General features: G+C 42.8%; 1 protein-coding gene across 2 annotated transcripts in view; it reads left to right on the top strand.

Annotated features, from left to right (window-relative positions):
- Positions 1–380: 380 nt before the first annotated feature.
- Positions 381–21,877, top strand: part of slc38a4 (solute carrier family 38 member 4) — a 41,845-nt gene continuing 20,348 nt past the window's right edge. For both annotated transcript variants that reach the window (XM_041216370.1, XM_041216371.1), the window contains exons 1-7: positions 381–472; positions 9,684–9,915; positions 11,504–11,597; positions 11,764–11,879; positions 16,756–16,829; positions 17,145–17,237; positions 18,314–18,395. In XM_041216370.1, coding sequence (XP_041072304.1) covers positions 9,797–9,915; positions 11,504–11,597; positions 11,764–11,879; positions 16,756–16,829; positions 17,145–17,237; positions 18,314–18,395 — 578 coding nt within the window. In that variant the 5' untranslated portion in view covers positions 381–472; positions 9,684–9,796. The remainder of the gene's footprint in view (positions 473–9,683; positions 9,916–11,503; positions 11,598–11,763; positions 11,880–16,755; positions 16,830–17,144; positions 17,238–18,313; positions 18,396–21,877) is intronic.

Here is a 21,877-nt window from a genome sequence, read left to right as displayed (position 1 = left end):
TTGAATCCATAACATTCTGACAGAAGTGAGAGTCATCCCTGAGCCTAGGCTGACTCCTTAAGGAAAACCTATTCAAGGAAAGTTCTTTTCTGATCAAACTATCCTGCAAATGGATTGAGCACTTTTGGTAAAAAAAAGCTTTACTTTTGCAGAATTACAATTGAAATAAACAAATAATTAAAATGAATCAAGTTTAAGTTAAGAGGAATAGAATATTTGTGCACACAAAAATTGTTTTAATGAAATCTCTGCCTATTCAAATAAAATTCTGTAAAGATCAAGAATTAAATTCTGACCTTGACCTAATTTGGATTTTAGTTAATTACTCCACTCATAATGCCTAATTTGTCACTTTGTTTTGTTTATAACAGGCAAGCAAAGATTAATTTCAGAATTATTAAGATTTGATTTTAAAAAGTTAAAGAAGCAGCACCTCAGTGTTGAATTACTTGAAGGAAATTGATTAATTTAGGTAAGTGCACCTGAGTTGTTCTTAAACTATTATAACTTTGCAGATATTGAAGCATTTTAAAACAAATTCAACCCAGGGAGATTCTAGTTTAATATCTCTAAATCTAATGATTGCGGTTTATGGATATGTTTTATTAATTCATGTACAAAATACTTCTTCATATTGAGTTATATAATGCTGATTTTATGTATATGCATGGGTGAAGTAGCCTCACATAAATATATAAAGTTTCTACTTCACACTTTAGTCTCAGGACAACTAATAGCTTCTGAAGTTTATTCCCACCTTGAACACAGGAGCCCCATTGAATCTTGAGTTGATGGGAGGGAGTTATAGCTTCCATTAGGAAAAAGAAAATTGCCAATCACAATTAGAACTAAATTAGGCTTCTCCCTCTTTTACTACCTCTGTCTGATAACGAAAACCTTTGTCATTAATATAACATTTTGTTTGCTGAATACATATATTATTTTTGCATTAAAAAAAAACAATTTGTTCATTTGCATCAGAATTTCATTTGTACTGTCAGAGAAATGTCAATTCAGCTAAGGTTATGTCAACATGGAAGGATTTTGCTTTAACATATACTGAGCTTTGCTGATACTTCAATTCCTAGGCAATTTTCCACATTGCCGGGTAGATGCCAATGTTGTAGCTGTACTGGAACAGTTTGGGTAGGGGGTGCGGCTAGTCCTGGAGCACAAGTCTTCAGTATTATTGTCAGAATGTTGTCAGGGGCCGTATCCAATACCTCCAGCCATTTCTTGATATCACATTAAGTGAATCGAATTGGCTGAAGACTGGCTTGTGTGATGCTGGGGACCTCGGCAGGAGGCCAAGATGGATCATCCACTCTGCATTTCTGATTGAAGATGGCTGCAAATGTTTCAGCCTTGAAATTTGCACAGATGTTTTGGGCTTCCCCATCATTGAGGATGGGGATATTTATGGATCCTACTCCTCCAGTGAGTTGTTTAATTGTCCACCACCATTCATGACTGGATGTGGCAGGACAGCAGAGCTTAGACCTGATACATTGGCGTGGGATTGCTTAGCTCTGTCTATCGCATGCTGCTTCCACTGTTTGGCATGCAAGAAGTCCTGTGTTATAGCTTCACCAAGTTGACACCTCATTTTTAGGTATGCCTACCCTTCTGCACTCTTCAATGAACCAGAGTTGATCCTTCGGCTTGATGGAAATGGTAGAGTGGGGAATATGCCAGGCCATGAAGTTAGATTGTGGTTGTATACAGTTCTACTGATGCTAATGGCCCACAGCACCTCATGCATGCCCTGTTTGAGTTGCTAGATCTGTTCGAAATCTATCCCATTGAGCACAGTGTTAGTGTCACACAACATGCTGGGGGGTATCCTCAATGTGAAGATGGCACCTTGTCTCCACAAGGACTGTCTGGTGGTCACTCCTACCAATACTGTCATGGACAAATGCATCTGCAACAGGTAAGATTGGTGAGGACTGAGTCAAGTAGGTTTTTCCCCCTTGTTGGTTCCCTCGCCACCTGCCAAAGACCCAGTTCAGCAGTTATGTCCTTTAGGACTCAGCCAGCTCAGTCAGTAGGGGTGCTATCAAGCCACACTCAGTGATATGCATTGAAGCATCCCACCAAGAGTACGTTCTGTGCCACCCTCATTGCTCCCTCAAAGTGGTTTTCAACATGGAGGAGTACTGATTCATCAGCTGAAGGGGGGTGCAGTAGGTGGTAACCAGCAGGTTACCTTGCCCATGTTTGACCTGATGCCATGAGACTTCATGGGGTCCAGAGGCCATGTTGAGGACTGCCAGGGCAATTACCTCCCAACTGCATGCCATCTGTGCCGCCACCTGCTGTGGGTCTGTCCTGTTGATGGGACAGGACATACCCAGGGAGGGTGATGGAAGTGTCTGGGACATTGTCTCTAAGATATGGGCCAGGATTTTCCCATTGGCGAGCGGGGGGGGTGGGGCCCACTTGCCGACGGGTAAAATGACGCACAGTGATGCCCCATTTAAATTTTCAGGTAGGCAGGGGCTCAGCAAAATCAACTGTGCGCCCGCCGACCTGTCAATGGCCAATTGAGGCCATTGACAGAGTCATTAAAGTAATTAATGGACCTGCCAGTCCAACCTTAAGGTTGGCAGACAGGCCGGGAGCCCTGGCGGGCATTAGAAAAAGCATGAAACCTCAACCACGGGCGAGATGAGGTTTCATGTAGGTTTTTAAAAATTTAATTTAAGTGATTTTAAAAGTTATGGACATGTCCCAACTCATGTGACAGTGTCACATGAGGGCACATGTCAGGGACATTTTCTTTTTCAATTTTTCAGATTTTTAATGTACAGCTGATCTCCCTGAGGCTGCACTTTGCTTCAGGGAGATGAGTGCGCTCTTTTGTGCGCTCTTTTGTGCGCATGCGTGAAAGAGCGTACTCTTGGCTTAGGTAAACAGCGCCCCCCCTCCCCCCCCCCACCCACTCACACAGGGAGTGCATAGCACTTCCTTGCAGATGTCACGCTGGGCGGGCCTTAATTGGCCCGCCCACGTAAAATGGCAGCACGCTCCTAATTGGGGGTGTTGATCAGAGGCGCGCCTCCCTGCGCCCGCTCGTCAACCTCCCCCCCCCCCAATGGGGGGAAAATTCTGCCCATGACTCTATGAGGATGACTATGTCAGGCCATTGCTAGTCTATGGGACAGCTCTCCTAATTTTGGCAGATATTAGTAAGGAGGGTTTTGTCGGGTTGACAGGGCTGAGTTTGCCGTTGTCATTTCTGGTGCTTAGGTCGATGCTGAGTGGCCCATCTGGTTTCATTCCTTTTAGACTTTGTAGTGGTTTGATACAATTGAGTAGTTTGCTAGGCCATTTCAGATGGCATTTAATAGTCAACCACATTACTGTAGGTCTGGAGTCTCATGTACACCAGACCAGGTAAGGGTGGCCGACTTCCTTCCCTGAAGGACATTAGTAAATCAGATGGGATTTTACGACAAGCGACAATGGTTTTGTGGTCACTATTAGACTAGTTTTCTTTTAATTCCAGATTTGTTTATTGAATTTAAATTCCACCAGCTGCCCTGTTGGGATTTGAACCCATGTCCCCAGAACTTGCGTCTGGGTAGCCCTGCTGTCTCCACTTCATCCTGCCTCTGCAAAAATGGCCCAGGTGTGCCATGCAGCCAGAGAATCGGCATGCTAACCAGCAAGGGATATTTTTAGTTCCCATCTGTCTTCATCCCCAGTAGGGGCGCAAAACCTGCCCCATTGAGCCTGGTTTAAAATTCATCATCCATATCTTTAGGTGATGATAACATGAATTATCAATGCCAGATTAATGCTTTTCATACCATTCCTGCATTCAATGACTTCTTTGTTCTTTTTGATTTATTTAAAATCTATATGCACTCTCAGTTATGTAAATATTTTCAAGTCAAGGGATGTTTGTTTTAATAGCCATAATATCCTACATCTGAATGCATTATTTGGCATTAATGAAGGATGGCTCTTTTCATATATGATGTGCTGGTTACCAGATAGTAATGTCTCCCAATGTTCTCATCGACAAGCTACTACTAACTTGATCAAGTCCTTACACTGATTTTGCTATTATGGTAAGAATGGGTTGGAGCAGACAGTGACATGGGGTTGCCTGAGCCGCTGGGGTGGATGGGCACTGAATTTTGAGACGCAAGTCCCTTCCCCTTGTTTGAACAGGGCATTTGGAAATGAAAAGCTTGCATAGAGAGATTGGCCTACAGTAGTCTTCTCTGGGGATCTAAGATTAGGAGAGGCTAGTTGTTTGATGGTGTCAAAGGAAGTTGTGATGGCAAAAATGTAGGGCTAGATTTAATCCAGCCCATCGTGATGGGAACCATAGCAGCTGGGCCCACTTAATAATGGGCAAGGCCCCATGTTAGTCTCCTGGCAGCCGCAAAACATCCATCAATTAAGTCGGAGGGTGGAAGGGGCTGACACGGAGATTCCTAGTTGCCGGTAGCAGGCTGTCAGTTAGACTGGTTAATGAGCCAATTGACACCATTACCCCCAAGTCCACTGCAATTTAGTGCCGGCTCAGGGATTAAATGGGGGCCACATAGCTTTCCTGTGCCTCATTAGAGCCGCCTGGCAAATCCTGCCAGGTTTGCTAACAATCTCCTGGAGAATGGGGGTTGGCTCCTTTTTATCAGGCACTCAGTGCCCGATTGACAGATCCAAGAAGGGGGCCACTGAAAGCCACATCCTGTCCTTGCCCCCGATCCCCATCCCCTGGCACCCTCTCACAACCCCAACCACTGCGATCGCCACCCTACAATCTCCATTTTGCCCTCATTCACTTTTGGCCTGCTTGACGATCCTGGGTTTCTGGTGGGCACATTGCCAACAGCTGCCACTGCCCCCAGTTGCACTGGCACAATGGGGAGCTGCCAGCCTCTGATTGGCTGGCATCTCCAGGCCAGCTGGACTCCTGCCACCGGGATCCTGAATCTCATGGAAGGCCCAACAGTGGCCACATCCATCGGGCCCTTTGGGGGGAGTGGGGAGTGGGGGGGCTGTGGTGGGCGATGTGGGGTGGAACTACCAGTTCTCTGACTGGCGGGTGAGACCCCCATCAGGCTGAATAAATCCCACTGATGGACTAATTTGTTCACAGTATCAAAGCTGAACAACATTGCCCGCTTTGGTGCTGAAGAATTGGATGTAATATTACAGGAGGAACGCCAAAGGAAATTGTCCTTATCTGTGGTTGTAACAATCCCCCAACCGTTCCACCCCACACACATCACCCCCAACCCCCGACCTGTTATATACACAGACGCAATCTTACCATTTTGTGTGGTACTTTGTAAATGGTGACCGAGATGATCACAGGAAAATGCCCAAAAAAAAAGAAAAGAAAAGGTTTGCATTTATATAGCTCTTTGCCTGGAGGCGGTACAGTGAAGGTTCACTAAACTGGTTGCTAGAATGAGGAGGGGGTTTGTCCTATGATGAGAGGCTGAATTGGGTCTGTTCTCCCTGGAGTTTAGAAGAATGCGAGGCGATCTCATTGAAACATACATGATCCTGAAGGGACTTGATGGGGTAAATGCTCAGAGATTGTTTCCACTGGTCGGGGATATCTAAAACACTGGGGTGGGGTGGGGGGAGGGCACAGTCTCAGGATAAGGGGCTGATCATTTAGGACTGAGATGAGGAGAAGTTACTTTACTCTAAAGGTTGTGAATTATTTAAATTCTCTACCTCAGAGGGTTGTGGATGCTCCATCATTGAGTACATTTAAGGCTGAAATAGACAGATATTTGGTCTCTCAGGGAATTAAGGGATATGGGGAGCAGACGGGAAAGTGGAGTTGTAGCCTAAGATTAGTCTTGATCACATGGAACGGTGGAGCAACTCGAAGGGCCGAATGGTCTACTCCTAGTCCTATTTTTTGTGTTCTTGTGATCCTGTATTAGTAGTACTAACTATTGTATCAAACCCACATGATCACATTGACAAATAGTGCAGTCTGGTTATCAGTGAAGTTTCTATTTAACCTTCTCCCCTTATTGCACAATTTCTAAAGCAGCTAATATAGTGGTTTTGGCCAGTTGCGAAGGTTGATAATACTGGTTGTTAAGGGTAAATATTTGGGGAGTGCTTATTTATTGATATGAGCAGTGTGTGGTATTGAGCACTCATGTGCTGTGTTAGAACCATAGAACCATAGAAAAGTTGCAGCACAGAAGGAGGCCATTCGGCCCATCTTGTCCATGCCAGCCCGATGACATCCAGGTGCCTTTTCTAATCCCACCTTCCTGCACCCAGCCCATAGCCCTGCAGCTTACAGCCTTTAAGGTGCAGATCCAGGTACTTTTTAAAAGAGTTTAGAGTTTCTGCCTCTATCACCAACATGGGCAGCAAATTTCAGACACCCACTACCCTCTGCGTAAAAAAGTTCTTCCTCATGTCCCCCCTACACCTTCTGCCATTTATCTTTAATCTAAGTCCCCTGGTTCTAGAGTTCTCCATCACGGGAAACAATTTTATCCTGTCCACTTTATCTATTCCCCTAATAATTTTGTACACCTCAATCAAGTCACCTTTCAGCCTTCTTTGTTCCAAGGGAAATAAACCCAACCTATCCAATCTCTCCTCGTAGCTACACTTTTCTAACCCTGGCAACATTTTATGTAAACCTCCTCTGCACTCTCTCCAGAGCGATTACGTCCTTCCTGTAATGTGGTGACCAGAACTGCACACAATACTCCAGTTGTGGCCTCACCAGTATTTTATACAATTCCAACATTATATCCTTACTATTATATTCTATACCTCTGCCAATGAAGGTGAGCATTCCATATGCCTTCTTTACAACCTTGTCTACTTGAACTGCTGCCTTCAGGGACCTGTGTACTTGTACGCCAAGATCTCTCACTTCATCTACCCCTCTTATTCTATTCCCATTTATTGTGTAATCCCTGTAACTGTTTGACCTCCCTAAGTCTATGACCTCACACTTCTCTATGTTAAAATCCATCTACCACTTTACCGACCACTCCACCAACCCATCTATATCGTTTTGGAGATTATGGCTATCCACTACTCAGAAATAAGGAGTTGGGGCAGGGCTAAATTCTGTTGGCTAGATGGCTAGAGTGTGGTGCAGAATGACATCAACAGCACTGGTTCAATCCCCATACAGGCTCTGTTCGTTCATGGAGGCCTCCCTCCTTGCATCCCCCCAGGCTTGCTGTTGAGTGGTGCCCCTCAAGCTATATAACCAATTGTCTGTCTCTAATGGAGAAGGATGCCATTGGTCCTTCATGGACTATGGCTAATTACCCAACTATCTAAATCAGCACTGCAGAGAAAAACATACATTAGGGCTGATTTTAACTCTCAGCAGTGGTGGAAATTAGCAGTAGCAAATAGCCCATCTGTTATGTACACAGTCCTATTTTTGTCCATGGAGAGAAACATCGGGTGGAGTTTAGAACAGGTTGTTGATCCATCCCCTGCTGAAACCCCCATTCATTCAAAAACACACTAAGCTATATTGGGGCATCATGCACATCGTAGTGTGTTTCATGATGACCCTTATGGTTTCTACACACAGAGAGTATTTGATCTCATCAGAGGTGACGTGTGGGGTGGGGGATTTAGAAGGGGAAATCAAAAATTACCCTCACCCAGCAAGTAATAATTAAGAGGGGGTAGGGTGTTAAGTTGGTGAAGAATGAAACCAGACCCAATCTTTATTCAGTTTAGATTTATTCACAGAGTGAATTATTACACCTCCTAACTCAACCCTCATCCCAGTGTAAGTGTTTCTTTATATATGCTCAAGTAACAACTCAATCAAAGCCTTTTACCCACATGTAGTTAACTGCATTGATCATAGGCCACTTAACTGGCTAACTTTTGGACTGTTGGCTAGGCTCTGGACAGGAGAATAAAATAAAACTACTGTTTATGAACATAGATTTTAAATGAATAAATTCAAGGTTTAACTATTTATTTTAAGTTTCTCAGAATGTATCTGCATGATAATGTTTTAACAGTACAATCTAAATCCTTTTTACCACATTTTTAAACCATTATAATGCACAGATGTGGACCAGTTGGTCCATTGCGCCTATGTCAGCTCTTTGAAAAAGCCTTCTAATTAATCTTACTTCCCCACTCCTTCCCTAAAGTCCTGCAAACATTTCTCTTCAAAGTATATATCCAATTTCCTTCGAAAGTTATTATTGAACCTGCTTCCACCACCATTTCAGGCAGTGTATTCCAAATCATAACAATTCACTGTATAAAAATAATTCTCCCCTACCTGCCCCCCCACCACCCTTTGTTTTGCCAATTATCTTACATCTGGATCCACTGCTTACCAACCCTCCTCCTATGGAAGCAGCTTTCCCCTGTCTACTCTTTATGAAACCCTTTGGATTTTAGAACACCTCTACTAAATCTGCCTTTAATCTACACTGCTGTAAGAAACCTAGCTTCTCCAGCTAATCCACATAACTCATTGCTGGCTTTCAGACACAGAGATAGGTCATTTGACTGGTCCTGCATTTCAGATGAAGCTAACTACTTTAATAAAATGTCTCTGACATTTCCCATTAATATTCCTTCTGTTCAGAGTCCTGCCCAGTTCCTATGTAAATTATGTCATAGGCCTGAATTATTCAGTCAGCCTGCGGGGATGGGCCTGACATGCTGACGCGTAAAATGATGCACGATGATGTTGGGCATGCATCCTGACGTCATCCTGATGTTTTGTTCACTGGGCGCGCACTGGAGTCGGCTGCGCGCCCGCCAATATTTAAACCACCTATTAAGGGCATTAAGGAAGTAATTAAGGACATTGTTTATGCTGCCCGTCCAACCTTAAGGCTGGCGGGCAGGCGAAAAGGCCAAGCAGCTTTCACAGGTTTTAGGAAACCTCATTCACGAACGGGATGAGGTTTCCTAAAGCTTTTATGGATAAAATTTTTTAAATTTCTGAAATATAAAAGCATGTCCCATCTCATGTGACAGTCACATGAGGGGACATGTTTAATTAAATTTTCGATCCATTTATTTATTTATTTCAAAAGCACTTCAATCTCCCTGAGGCAGCTCCGTGCCTCAGGGAGATTGAAGTGCTCTTTCGCACACATGCGCAAAAGGTTGCTGGCCCCGACTCTCCCTCCTCCCTCTACCCGCACAGGTAGCGCTACCGCTCACGTCTTACGCTGGACAGACCTTAATTGGCCTGCCAGCATAAAATGGCAGCACGGAGCCGATTGCGGGCGGCGTTCAGCTCTGCGACCGCCCCAGCCTGCTCCCGCCAAGCCCGCCCACTGACTGAAAAATTCAGGCCATAGTCTGTGCCTCAATAGCCTTTTGCGGTAAAGTTTCTAATAGTATAATGAGCAGCGGAAAAAATCCTTACTTGCTCTTATATATTTTATTTGCTTGTTCATTAATTGTCTGAACTTTTTATATTGTCTTAAGGGTATTATATTCTCACTACATTATGTTTGTAGCCTACCTTTTAGTTTGGTTACATAGTAAAACTGTTGACGTCAATGGAGAGAATAAACGCCCTGACAAATATATGACAACACCTCTTTTAATATTTTACAGAAGGGTAAATGTGAAAGGGCTAAGGCATGAAATAAGTGTGCTATTTGCTACGCAGAGCATATTGACCCAGTGTAATTGTTCTTCTTACTTTTATTCAACAGAACACTCTAAACAGGAACTAAATACAAAAGTTGAACATCCTAAAAGATTTGAAGGATCACCGTACTGTTTTTCCTTTTCTTTGTATTGTATTGACTTTGTATTGACAAAAAGAATGGATCGCCTGGAGCTTAAGAGACTTAGTACTGAGGTGGATGATGAGAGTAACAGTGGAAGCAGTATGGATGAAGGCTATACTAAATTGGCAGATTCAGAAAAAGCTACCATCAGCAGGTAAGCGTGAAAGTACAAGACAAACAGATGATTGAAATCAATATTTTACAAGAATATTTACCTCAAAAGCAGAAGAGAGTTTAAGTAAATCTATTTGAGCTTGAGTTCTGCATTTCAATATTTCACCTGACCTTGAATGTATTAAACGTTATTATGGGAGAGAACTTAAGGTTCATAAAGTAACACAGCACCTGAAGGAGATTCATTTTAATTAATGCTAAACTATCTCAAACAAAAGGGCAACTGTTTGCTTGGCTATGTGAATGCTATGGTTAATGATGAATTGGCATCTCTGGAACCAGGCATTGCATTAGACAATGTGTACATGGATGGAACAACAACAAATATAACTTATTATAGGAAACCATAAAATAATGTACATAAGGATAAAATTACTACTCCCTGGGTGCTGTTAAAATAGCCAAAGGTGAAGTTGAAAGGGATCATCAACAACAACTTGTACTTATACTGCGGTGTTTAAGTAATAAAACATTCCAAGGTACCTCAAGGAGCGTTATGAAGCAAATTTTGACACCAAGCCACATACGATGATATTAGAGCAGATGTTTAAAGATTGTTCAAAGGGGTGTGTTTTAAAAACCATCTTATAGAAAGAAAGAGAGGTGGAGAGGTTTAGGGAGGACAACCAAGAGCTAAGGGCCTAGGCAGCTGAAGGCATGGGCACTAATGAGTGATTAAAATCAGGGCTACTCAAGAAGCCAGAGTTACTACAGATAGTTCAGAGGATCTCAGGATCTTAGTCTCAACATGAACAACTAACATATATCAGAAACAAACAGAATGCCCAACTATATGGTAGAGTAGAAGTTAGAGTAAGTCATATTCAAAACTGTATCATTCCCTGGTCAAACCTCAGCTTGAATACTGTGACCCCATCCAATCCTTCCTGTAACAAAAGTAAACACAGCATCTGGCATTTGTGTCATTCATGCCCTCAGGACAATTAGTGAAGAACTATGAGGATTATAGAGTCAGAGGACTGGAGAACCTGAAATTTGAAAGGCTGTAACTGAGAGGTGAATCTTAAGGGATTATATAGTGGATAGTAAATGACGTGGAAAATGTAGGATGGAAATCAATCTAAACCATCAGGTTAAAATATGGGATTGCATGTTCAAAGTAGTAAAATGAAAGACTTGGGGCTGAGGTTAGGAAGTTTGACTTCACATAAAGCGATGGACTTTTAATATTGCTGAAAAGAGAGATATGTTGCCAAAGCTTTTCATCTTGCGCTTATCAGGACAATTTATACTACAGGAGGAAAGGAGTATAAATCACTATGATTGTTTGAAATAATACCAGCAAAATTAAAGAGATGAATGTGTGGAAGGGTCTTCTGGGTAGATTGGGAGAAGAAGAGTTAATAATTTAAAATGCAGTAATGAGGAGAAGGCAGCATCTTTCTGATTGGATGACCAAGATGAGCCAAGTGGCCGTCCTTATTCATAGTTACCTCACAAGGATGAGGTGCTTCATTTAAAGAGACAAAGATCAGTTTTGCGACCTGTCTTGGGGACTGAAACTCCAGCAAGCTTTTGCCTTACTTTGACTTGCTTCTCTTCCCTAGTCAATTTGTTGATGAAGATGATGTCGAAATTCAGAGGTTCTTAACAAGCGAATTTTCGGGGAAAACAAAATATGAAGATTATCAAGAAGAATATGTGAGTAATACTGTCAGTCCATTGTTTATTTTGTCAGTTTTTTTTATTAGTAATTAAATCTGTAATTAGTGAAAAAGATTCCTTTTTTTTACTTAATGTAAAATTAATATTAAATGTAGCATGACAATATGGAATTGTACTGACTTCCAACTTTGCTTTTGTGCAGCATCCTGGAATGACATCATTTGGAATGTCAGTTTTTAATCTTAGTAATGCTATCATGGGTAGTGGCATTCTTGGCCTATCCTATGCAATGGCCAATACTGGAATCGTACTGTTTGTGTGAGTACTGAAAGCTGATTTATTTCATAAGATATAATGAATATAATTTGCTGACTGGGATCCAAAATATTGGCCAAACAGAGGGTAGAACACAGAAAACTGCATGAACTAAAGCACTAATACAGTTGCCCAAAAAGAGGAAAAAGACTTGCATTTGAATCATGCCTTTCACAGCCTCAGAATGTCCCAAAATACTTTACACCAATGAAGAACTTTTGAAAATCTAATCACATACAGCCAATATGCACACAGCAAGCTCCCACGAACAGCAATGTGATAATGACAAGATCATCTGCTTTTAGTGATGTTGATTGAGGGATAAATATTGATTCAGGCAACTAGGGAGAACTCTCCTGTTCTTCTTCAAAAGAGTGCCATAGGTTCTTTTACTTGCCCCTGAGAAGGCAGATGGGGTCTCGGTTTAACATCTCATCGAAAAGCTGTTGCAGGTGTATGATGCTTTATCAGTCATGCCATTTTCTTCAAAAGGGTTGTTTTCTGGAGTAAGAATGAACACAACAGAAGGGCTTTTGTGAGATAATCCCACCGTGTAGCCTATCTAGATGCAATCCTGGTTTGAAGATAAAATTAACACATTAGCCCCAATTCTCTGAGGTGCACTCATTGCCAATGAGGTTTATCCCTTTCTTCAGCAGTAGTCTCATAATTCAGCCCTTCACAATCAGAAGGGCCATTTTATCCATCAAGGGCAGAGGTATCATAGAATCACCAAAGCACAGAGGGCGCCATTCAGCCCAATATCCATGTGCCAGCTCTTTGAAAGAGCTATGCGATTAGTCTGTTCATCCCAATCGCCCTTTTATCTTAATAAGTATGAGGAGAATCTTTGACTCATCCCACTAATGCCAAGAGAACAAAGACATATCACAGGGAAAATGTTTCTGATTATGTACATCATCATTTCAAATTAATGTCAATATCGAGAAGGAGACAGTTCATGTAAATCATTAAGACAGATCAAACCTATTTCCTGTTGATCTGTTTTGGAGTTAGTGGACTCTCTGTACTTCTTGAGCAGCTCTATTTCAATTTCAAACCTGTTTTTTTTATTCATATCTGACCCGCAGATTTTCCATTTCACTCATTCCACAGCCTTGTTATGCATCTCACTACTTTAGTTATTCACTTGTCCTGTGGTACTTTAATGCCTTTTACTTCTGCAATGCTATTATTACTTGGCTGAAATTGTCTGTTACATTTTTCCACTGATGCTTCCTCTCCATGCTTGCTTTGAAATGTCTGTTAACTCATTCAGGCTGAATTTTTCTGGCCCTCTGTAGACAGATTGGGAGGCAGGAGGACTGGCAATATAGTGGGGGTGGATGTCCAGAGGGGAACCAGACATCTTCCCGCCCCATGCCATATTACCAGCAGCAGGAACTTGGCAACATGGACACATGCTGGGAGAAAAATTGAACCACTCAAGTGGCAAATTAAGGGCATGTTTGTCCCGAATTGGGAAGGCCTGCCACTACGAGGAGACCATCAGGTAAATCCTACTGGCCCCTCCAACCCACCCCCTCCCCCGCCCTGCCCAAGCGGGTTCGGAGGTGAGGGGAGCCCTCCTTGATGGGTACTCCTTGGCCCATGGAGGGGCCTCCAGACGCAATGGTTACCTGGCTGCCCGCAGCAACGATGCTGCCTGTGCACCACGACCCCCCCCACCCCTTCACTGGGATCTGCCTGCCTAGCCCCAGCTTTCCCCAAACACTCCGCTCTTCGAGGACATCTCCTTCTCCCTGGTGATGGAGCCTCAGCAATGACCACTACTAGTGGTGGTACAGCTGAGGCTGCCAAGCCTCCCTCTGATTGAGCCAGCAGCTCTCGGTGGCAGGCCACCATCCTCAACTGGACGGCAACCCCAGCAGAGTCCCAGGGCTCCGCCACCCACCAGAGCGGGGTCAGTTACCTGCTTTCATCGCTGGCAGTGGGACTTGGCCATCGACGAAAAAGCATTCAGCCCATAGTTCAGCTTATCCAGAAGGGTATGCATCCTGTCTGTTTGCTCCACAAATGCTGATTGCGCTACTGTGTGTTTACAGCATTTTATTTCTGACCTATAGGGCAGCAATTTTAACTCGGCGGGCAGGTATGCGCCTGACCCGCTCAAGCGTGAAATGACGCACGTTGATGTCAGCCAAGCGATAGCTCAGTGGGCGGGCGCACACCGGAGTCGACAGCGCGCCCGCCGACAATTAAAAGGCCTGTTAAGGCCATTAAATTATCTATTAACGTAAGTTTTTCACTGCCCGATCGACCTAACGTTTGGCGGGCAGGCGAAAAGGCCAAGCGGCATTTGTTTGGAAACCTCATCCACGGCAACTCCGTGTCTCAGGGAGATTATGCAGTGTTCACTCCAGCGCATGTGCGAATTTTGCACTCGGCTGGCTTGCAACCCCACCCCACCCCCATCTCAGGCCCACCGAGCCCACCCACCAAGGGCAGAATTCTGCCCATAAAGTTGTTACTAAACATGTTTTCCGTTAAATTTTGCATTGTCATTGATATAGAATGTTCACTACAGCACTATTTGAAACTTAACACAAAGTAGGTTGAAATAAAAACAGATAAAGGTCGAATAGGTTAAATAGGTTGAACTGATCTACTGTAGGACAAAGTTTGTACTTCCTGGCTATAATTGCTGAGTTATTAAGGGTCAGCCTCTTCCTTTTGAAAAAGGGTGTGCAGAAGCAAGGGAGGAAGCAGATGAATAACATAGCAGACACTCTGAAATATATAGGATAACAATCTTAATGAACAGTGGCAGCTGTTGGTTATTTATGTAAAGAGAGTCGCGATTATATTTCTGCATTCCAGAGCACTCCAGGATCAGTCAATATCTGATTGCTGGACTTTGTAAATGTATGTGAACTTAAAATGGAACATTGCTGTTCCTGTATCCACAAAATTATCAGTGATCAGTGTATATTGGCACACATTTAATTTATGTTTTGGAGCTAAGGGCCTAATATTATTTCTTTGATATGCAAGTGTTACGGTACAAACTTTTAAGGTGTGGATAGTCCAATGTTTTGGAACAAAATCAGTGTGTTTTTAACTAACCTTTTTGGTCTAATTTTTAACTATTCTTCCCTCAAAACTTAATCTAGTCAAAGGCAAAACACTGCGGATGCTGGAAATCTGAAACAAAAACAAGAAGTGCTGGAAAAACTCATTCTGAAGAAGAGTCATACGGATTCGAAACGTTAACTCTGTCTTTCGCTCCACAGATGCTGTCAGACCTGCTGAGTTTTTCCAGCACTTTTTTTTAATCTAGTCATAGATTGTTTTAGTTTATTTTCTAACCTATGCCTAGTGATCATAAATTTATTGAGGCCAATTGTTATCATGAATTATGCACATAGCTTTAGAACCATGTAAAATTGATCAGTGTCTCCTGTCTGTTTAAAATACATTGCAAGAACACAGGAAGAATGTAAGATAAAATCATGATCTGAAGCAATCTACGGCAAAAACATTATCCAGGAATAAACAGTCATCGAAATCAAAGTGAAAAATAATCCATTTTTTTTTACATTTTATAGAAACCTGCTTTGTTTAATTAGTAAATAAAATACCAAGAGAATAATAAATGAAAATACAATTAATAATCTGATTTCCCTCTAAAATATTGATCCCAAAATATTTTAATAGTCTTGTGCTCAGAGTCTCAACAAAAGGAATGTCTGGAACCCTTAATGAAGCAATTGTGCACAAGAGATCATAATATCAATTTATTTAAATTGTTGTTAGTTGTAGCGTTGAACTGAAACCCTTGTGGTCATTTTTGATCCCGGGTTGAAATGACAAATTCATGTACACTAGTCAGAGCATTCACTGCCCAAGGTCCTATTAATCTTTATGGGCAGAATTTTGCCCTTGATGGGCGGGCAGGCAGCCAATCGCCGCCGCCGAAACGGGCCCCGCTGCCATTTTAAGTGGGCGGGCCAATTAAGGCCCGCCCAGCGTGTCGCCCGACAGGAAGCGCTATGCAGTTCCTGTGCAGGCAGGGTGGGGGGGGTGGTGGGATTCCTCAATTGTCAGAGTGCGAACTTTCACACATGTGCACAAAAGAGCGCACATCTCCCTGAGGCTAAGGGAGATCGTTGAAACTCTGTGAAACTCTAAAAATAGAAAAATTAAAAAATCATTAACATGTCTCCCTCATGTGAAAATTTCACATGAGATGGGACATGTTAGTGAAGAATACAAACACTTTATTAAAAGTTTTTAAACCCGCAACTGGATGAGGTTTGTAAAAAACATCACTTAACCGCCTGCCTGTTGTGCCCGTGCGCTGAGCCGAAGTTCGCACGGGCCCCTCAAAATCCTGATCGACTAGAGAGTTAATGGCCTTAACAAGGCCTTTAATTAATGACAGGCACGCATCCCACTGCATAGTGCACCCGCTACCCGCACACCAGATAGAAGATTCTGCCCTACAAGTGTGGAGCAGCCTTACCAGCATCTCTAAGAAACACTAAAGAGCAGGCAAGGCAATGCTTCAGCTACAGACTCTTCAGCACTCCACAAATACTGACTGTGTGTTTCCAGCATTTTCTGTTTTTGTATCAGATTTTCAGCATCTCCATTTTCCTTCCTATTTACTTATCTAGACAGAATTGGCCAGGCAATATTTCACAAGTTAACTACAATGATGTTTTGTATTCAAAACCAGAGGGCTAGTAGAAATGAACAAATGAAACTTTAAACCAAGCACTTCTGTTAAATGTTTTAAAAAAAACTCAATAAGGATTGTTTGACATAACCAAACACTATGCCTGTCGTTTGTACTCAGGGATATACATAGTTAGTTCTCAATTCTTTTTGTAAACCACCTTTTGTTCGCTTACAGGATCCTGTTACTTGCAGTGGCAATATTATCCTTGTATTCTGTTCACCTTTTACTAAAGACTGCAAAAGAAGGAGGTACATGACTTTTCTGAAATGTAGCAGATACTGTTTAGCAGCGCGTGTGCCAAAATTTAAGGGTGAAAAATCACCTCTGGTTTTCAGTGCTAAATGAACAGTAGCACATCAGTCATCCATTACATTCTGCAGTTGATATTCAGTTCTATTATGAAGCCAATAGAATATTTTTCAAGAGTGTAAATGAGCACCTGATTTGTCCATTACTGTTTATTTTGCATACTGCCCAGAATGAATTTTTATCCACTAAATCATATGCCGGTAATGCCATCATTTCGTTGAACTGAAGTTTTTCTTTGTTTCTTTCTCAATCAGGCTCTTTGATTTATGAGAAATTAGGAGAACGAGCTTTTGGGTGGCCTGGGAAAATTGCAGCTTTTGGCTCTATTACCATGCAAAATATTGGAGGTAACTATTTTTTGGTAAAATCTACATTTAAGTCTGTTCTTTTTGTAATGGCATCCCAATCCATCATCCTCACGTTAATGTTATTTTACTAAGGATTGAACATTAGATTTTTAATAATGGGGTGTCTATTGAAAACTCGTTTTCATTCTGTGTTTAACCTTGGTGGAGGGGAAGCTTTAGAAACAATAATCCCAGGAGAAAATTCACATCCACATTTCCCTGAATCCAGTGGATTTTCACAAAACTGCTGGGTGCAAACAGGCATCAGAATCGGAATTGCCTGAGACTCCAGCTCAATGGACAGGTTGGCCAAATCCTGCATTTGAGCATATTGGAATGCCTGATTCTCTCTCCATTTAACCCAATAGATGGAAAATTCAGCAAGCTCCTTTTCATGCGTGCATTCATCCCTGCCGGATTCTCATTTTTCACTACCGAGACATTCCACAACCATTAGGCCCACCTCCAGAAAAATAATCTATCCTATTACACTATGCAATGGAGAATTCTTTTTATAGTTCACTGACAAATGCAATCCTACCCTAAGTCTTGTGGTTATTGCTAAGTTGCAGCTTGATTGTCCAGTGCCTTAAACATTACCTTGTCCCCTGGAGATTCCCTCTGTAACTTTATGGGCCGGAAAATACGGCAAGCTGTTCAAAACTCTATTGACTTCATCAGGACCGGAAGATCCCACCGCTGCCAGGGGCTGTAAAATTCCGCCCATCGTCTTTTTAACCGTCTATTTTTTTCCATTCTCACATCTCCTGTAGAAGTTGCCTTCTTGCTGCTATACGCAATCATGAATGCGAGTCAACCTCCAATAGCTCACTCTCGTCATGCTAGCAAAAAATTAGCACTGCAAGTTGAATTTTGCCACAAAAAAAACCAGAAAAGGTTTGTTGGAGCATTTTGTTTGCAAATACATGGATTCTTTGCCCCTCCCCACCACCACTCCTCAAAAGCAGAGCAAAACTATTTTGCTAAATTCTTTAATCCTCAGGAAGCCTTTGCTGAAACTGAATTAAATTATACTTAGAGCAGCATTTTATCTAATAAAGCTATTCCTGTTACAGCTATGTCAAGCTACCTCTTTATAATCAAATATGAACTACCAGAAGTAATACGGTCATTTATGGGAACTGAAGAGATCAATGGGTATGTATGTAAAAGAAGCATTTTTTATATATATATCTGTTTGCCATGGCTCCTTACAAAATTGTGTAAAGCAGTAATTGTGTTGAGAGTGAATAGTTGTCCTTTCCTCACCATCTAAGCTTCAGTTTCAAAAATTAACTATTTTCTTTCTAAGATGACCATTCAAGTCTTTTCTCAGTCCCTCTTCTTAGTCACAAATGAAGTTTCACAGCTCAGCTGCCTCCTCACAGACACTCCTGCCAGGAATTATCTCTGCAGTTCCTCTGATGTAACTTCGGCGGAAGAAACTCTGCTTACACTTTTATCGTTGGTTCCCTCCATGTTTGCGTCTGCTAATCTGGAAAAACGTCTTCCCTTACACATATTTCCCACCAACCGCCCTCCCCCCCACCACCCACCTCCTCCACCCCGCTACAAATTCCCATTTTTTTGTGTCCGTCCCTGCCTGTCAATTGGCCAGACTTTCCCAGTCACCGGGCAGAGGTGAGCGGGAGCATCTGCAAAACGGACCGCTACCTGCAATCGGGTCCCGACTGCAAATTCACGCTGGCTAGCCAATTAACGCCAGCCAGCATGAATCGCACGCTGGAAATTCATGCGTGCGCGTGGGTGCACGCAGTAAGAGCTGCCTCAGGGGGGGGCTAAAGATTTTTAAAATAAAAAATAAAGAATTTAAAAATGTTAAAAACATGTCCCCTCATGTGATTCATGGGACATGGTAGAAAAAATGGTTTGAAAAAAATTTATTTTTTTTAATGGCGGATCCCAACCTCATCCCACCCGTGGGTGAGGTTTCGCAAAAAATCCACCTGGCCTATAAGCCCACCCGCTGACCATGAGGTTGGATAGGCAGCACAAAATTGCTTTTAATAATGACGTCAATGGCCTTAATAGGCTGCTTAATTGTTGGTGGGCACACTGCTGACTCCCGCGCATGCCCACCATCCAAAATATGGCATGAGTGCACGGTGGCATGGGGGTTGCTTGCCCAACGTCATCGCATGTCATTTTACGCTCGTTTGGGTCGGGCACAAGCCCACCCAACAAGTGAAAGTTTCTGCCCCATGGTTTCTTAGGGAATCACGCAATGAAAATCCGATTTCTGGGCATCGGTTGAACAGCTCTGTCGAATTTGTGAACACCAAAACATCAGTTCTCCAAATAAATCCTATCAAAAATAGCTTTGTTTTAAAATAATTTTTCACGTTTATTTCAGAAACATCATCATTAATGGGCTTTATATTTGTCAATCCTACCTGTGAGTATTAGCAGACTAGTCAGTAGTGGGAACTCTTAATTGTCAAGCCTCAACTGACATCCAAACCTGTGAACATTTACATCATTGATTTGCTATTAAGAATGACAACACTGGACAAATTTAATGAATTAGATGGACACCCATGGTGGAATGAAAACAAATTGTATTCTAAAATATTGCCCAGTCCTGAAACATAGTATGTTGTGCAGGGCATTTATGGCAATCTGAATCTGGTGTTTTTCGACCAATATGAGATAGATATTTGCAACAGTATAATCATTACAAAATCGAAATTATTTGTGATGAGTGTTGTAAATATCAATTATTGTACAAAGTTTTCAAGTTAGAAAGCTGTTACCTTTCACAAGCATCATGTTTGGTAAATATAAATAAAAATTTAATAGGTTTCAATATACAATTATAAGACTATTGTCTACTCTCCAATTAAGATGCCTTGGTGGGATTGGGAGCTGGAACAATGACAAGCAACAAGCATGCATAGAGAGCAGTAAGTTTCATGTAATGTGTGAAGATAGTTCAATATGCTTCCAGTCTATACATGGATCGAGAGCTGGTGATTGTGAAAGCGAAGCATAAATGGGAGTTTGGGAACTGCAGTGATGTGAGAAATGCTGCTGAGTCAAGAATAGTTAGAAGAACAGCAGAATCAAATGAGTAGCAGGGGAATGCACAGCCCAAGATCAGATACAGGGCCATGCTTCTTCCTCTTCTTCTTAGGTAATCTCTCAGGGTCGAGGATGACTTGCTTCCACACAAAAATTAGTTATCAGGTGACTGAAAAGCCCAATGCGCGACCTATAGCCTCTGTCACAGGCGGGGCAGACGGTGGTAGGGGGAATGGGTGGGTGGGTTGTCCGGTTGACACGCACACCTTTCGCTGTCAATGCTTGGCTTCACCTAGCCCTTGGCGATGAGACATGAGGTGTTGCTTCTTTCCAGATGCTTTCCCTCCACTTTGGGCGGTCTTGGGCCAGGGATTCCCGGATGTCGGTGGGGATGTTGCAATTTTTCAAGGAGGCTATAAGGGTGTCCCTGAAGTGTTTCCTCTACCCTCCTGGGGCTGGCTTGTCGTGTCAAAGCTCCGAGTAGAGAGCTTGTTTCGGAAGTCTCATGTCAGACCTGCGGACGATGTGGTCGACCCAGCATAGCCGTTTGAGTGTGGTCAATGCTTCAATGCTGGGGATGTTGGCCTGAGCGAGAACACTGATGCTGGTGCACCTATCCTGCCAGTGGATTTGTAAGATCTCACGGAGGCAGCACTAGTGGTACTTCTCTGGAGCTTTGAGGTTCCAGCTATACATAGTCCATATCTCTGAGCCATATAGGAGGCAGGGAATCACTACTGCTCTGTAGACTATGAGCTTGGTGCTGGGTTTGAGGTTTTGGTCTTCAAACACTCTCTGTTCCTCAGTCAGCTAAAGGCTGTGCTAGCATACTGAAGGTGGTGTTGAACCTCGTCATCGATGTCTGCCCTTGTTGACATTAGGATCCCAAGATATGGAAAGTGGTTCATATTATCCAAGGCCTTGTCAAGGATTTTGATAACTGGAGGACAGTGAGATGTGGAGGGGGGAAGCTGGTAAAGGACCTTTGTCTTACAGATGTTTAGTGCAAGGCCCGTGCTCTCTACACCTCAGTGAAGGTGTTGACAATGGCTTGGAGCTCGTCCTCAGAGTGTGCACAGACCTAAGCATCATCTGCAAACTGTAGTTCAATGACCGAGGATGGGACGATCTTGGATCTGGCCTGCAGGCAGCAGAGGTTGTTTCCCGTTTGTTCTGTAGTTTAACTCCACTCCAGCGGGGAGCTTGCTGAGGGTGAGATGGAGTGTTGTAGCAAGAAAGATCAAGAAGAGTGTCGGTGCGATGACATAGCCTTGCTTGACCCCGGTCCGAACATGGATTGGGTCTGTGGTGGATCTGTTAGTCAGGATCGCAGCTTGCATGTTATTGTGGAGCAGGTGGAGGATGGTGACAAACTTTTGGGGGCAGCCAAAAGGAAGGATGCTCTATAATCCTTCATTGTTGACAGTGTCAAAGAGTTTTGTGAGGTCAAAGAAGACCATATTCAAGGATCGGTGTTGTTCCCTACATTTCTCTTGTAGTTGTCACCAGTGAAGATCATGTCTGTTGTGCCCCTTAGTGGGCGGAACCCACATTGTGACTCTGGGAGGAGGTCTTCAGACACAGGGAGAAGGTGATTG

The sequence above is a fragment of the Carcharodon carcharias genome, chromosome 21 (assembly GCF_017639515.1).
Source record: "Carcharodon carcharias isolate sCarCar2 chromosome 21, sCarCar2.pri, whole genome shotgun sequence".
NCBI lineage: Eukaryota > Metazoa > Chordata > Chondrichthyes > Lamniformes > Lamnidae > Carcharodon > Carcharodon carcharias.
Note: the sequence above shows the minus strand (reverse complement) of the source record. Positions and strands in the feature narration are given on the sequence as shown.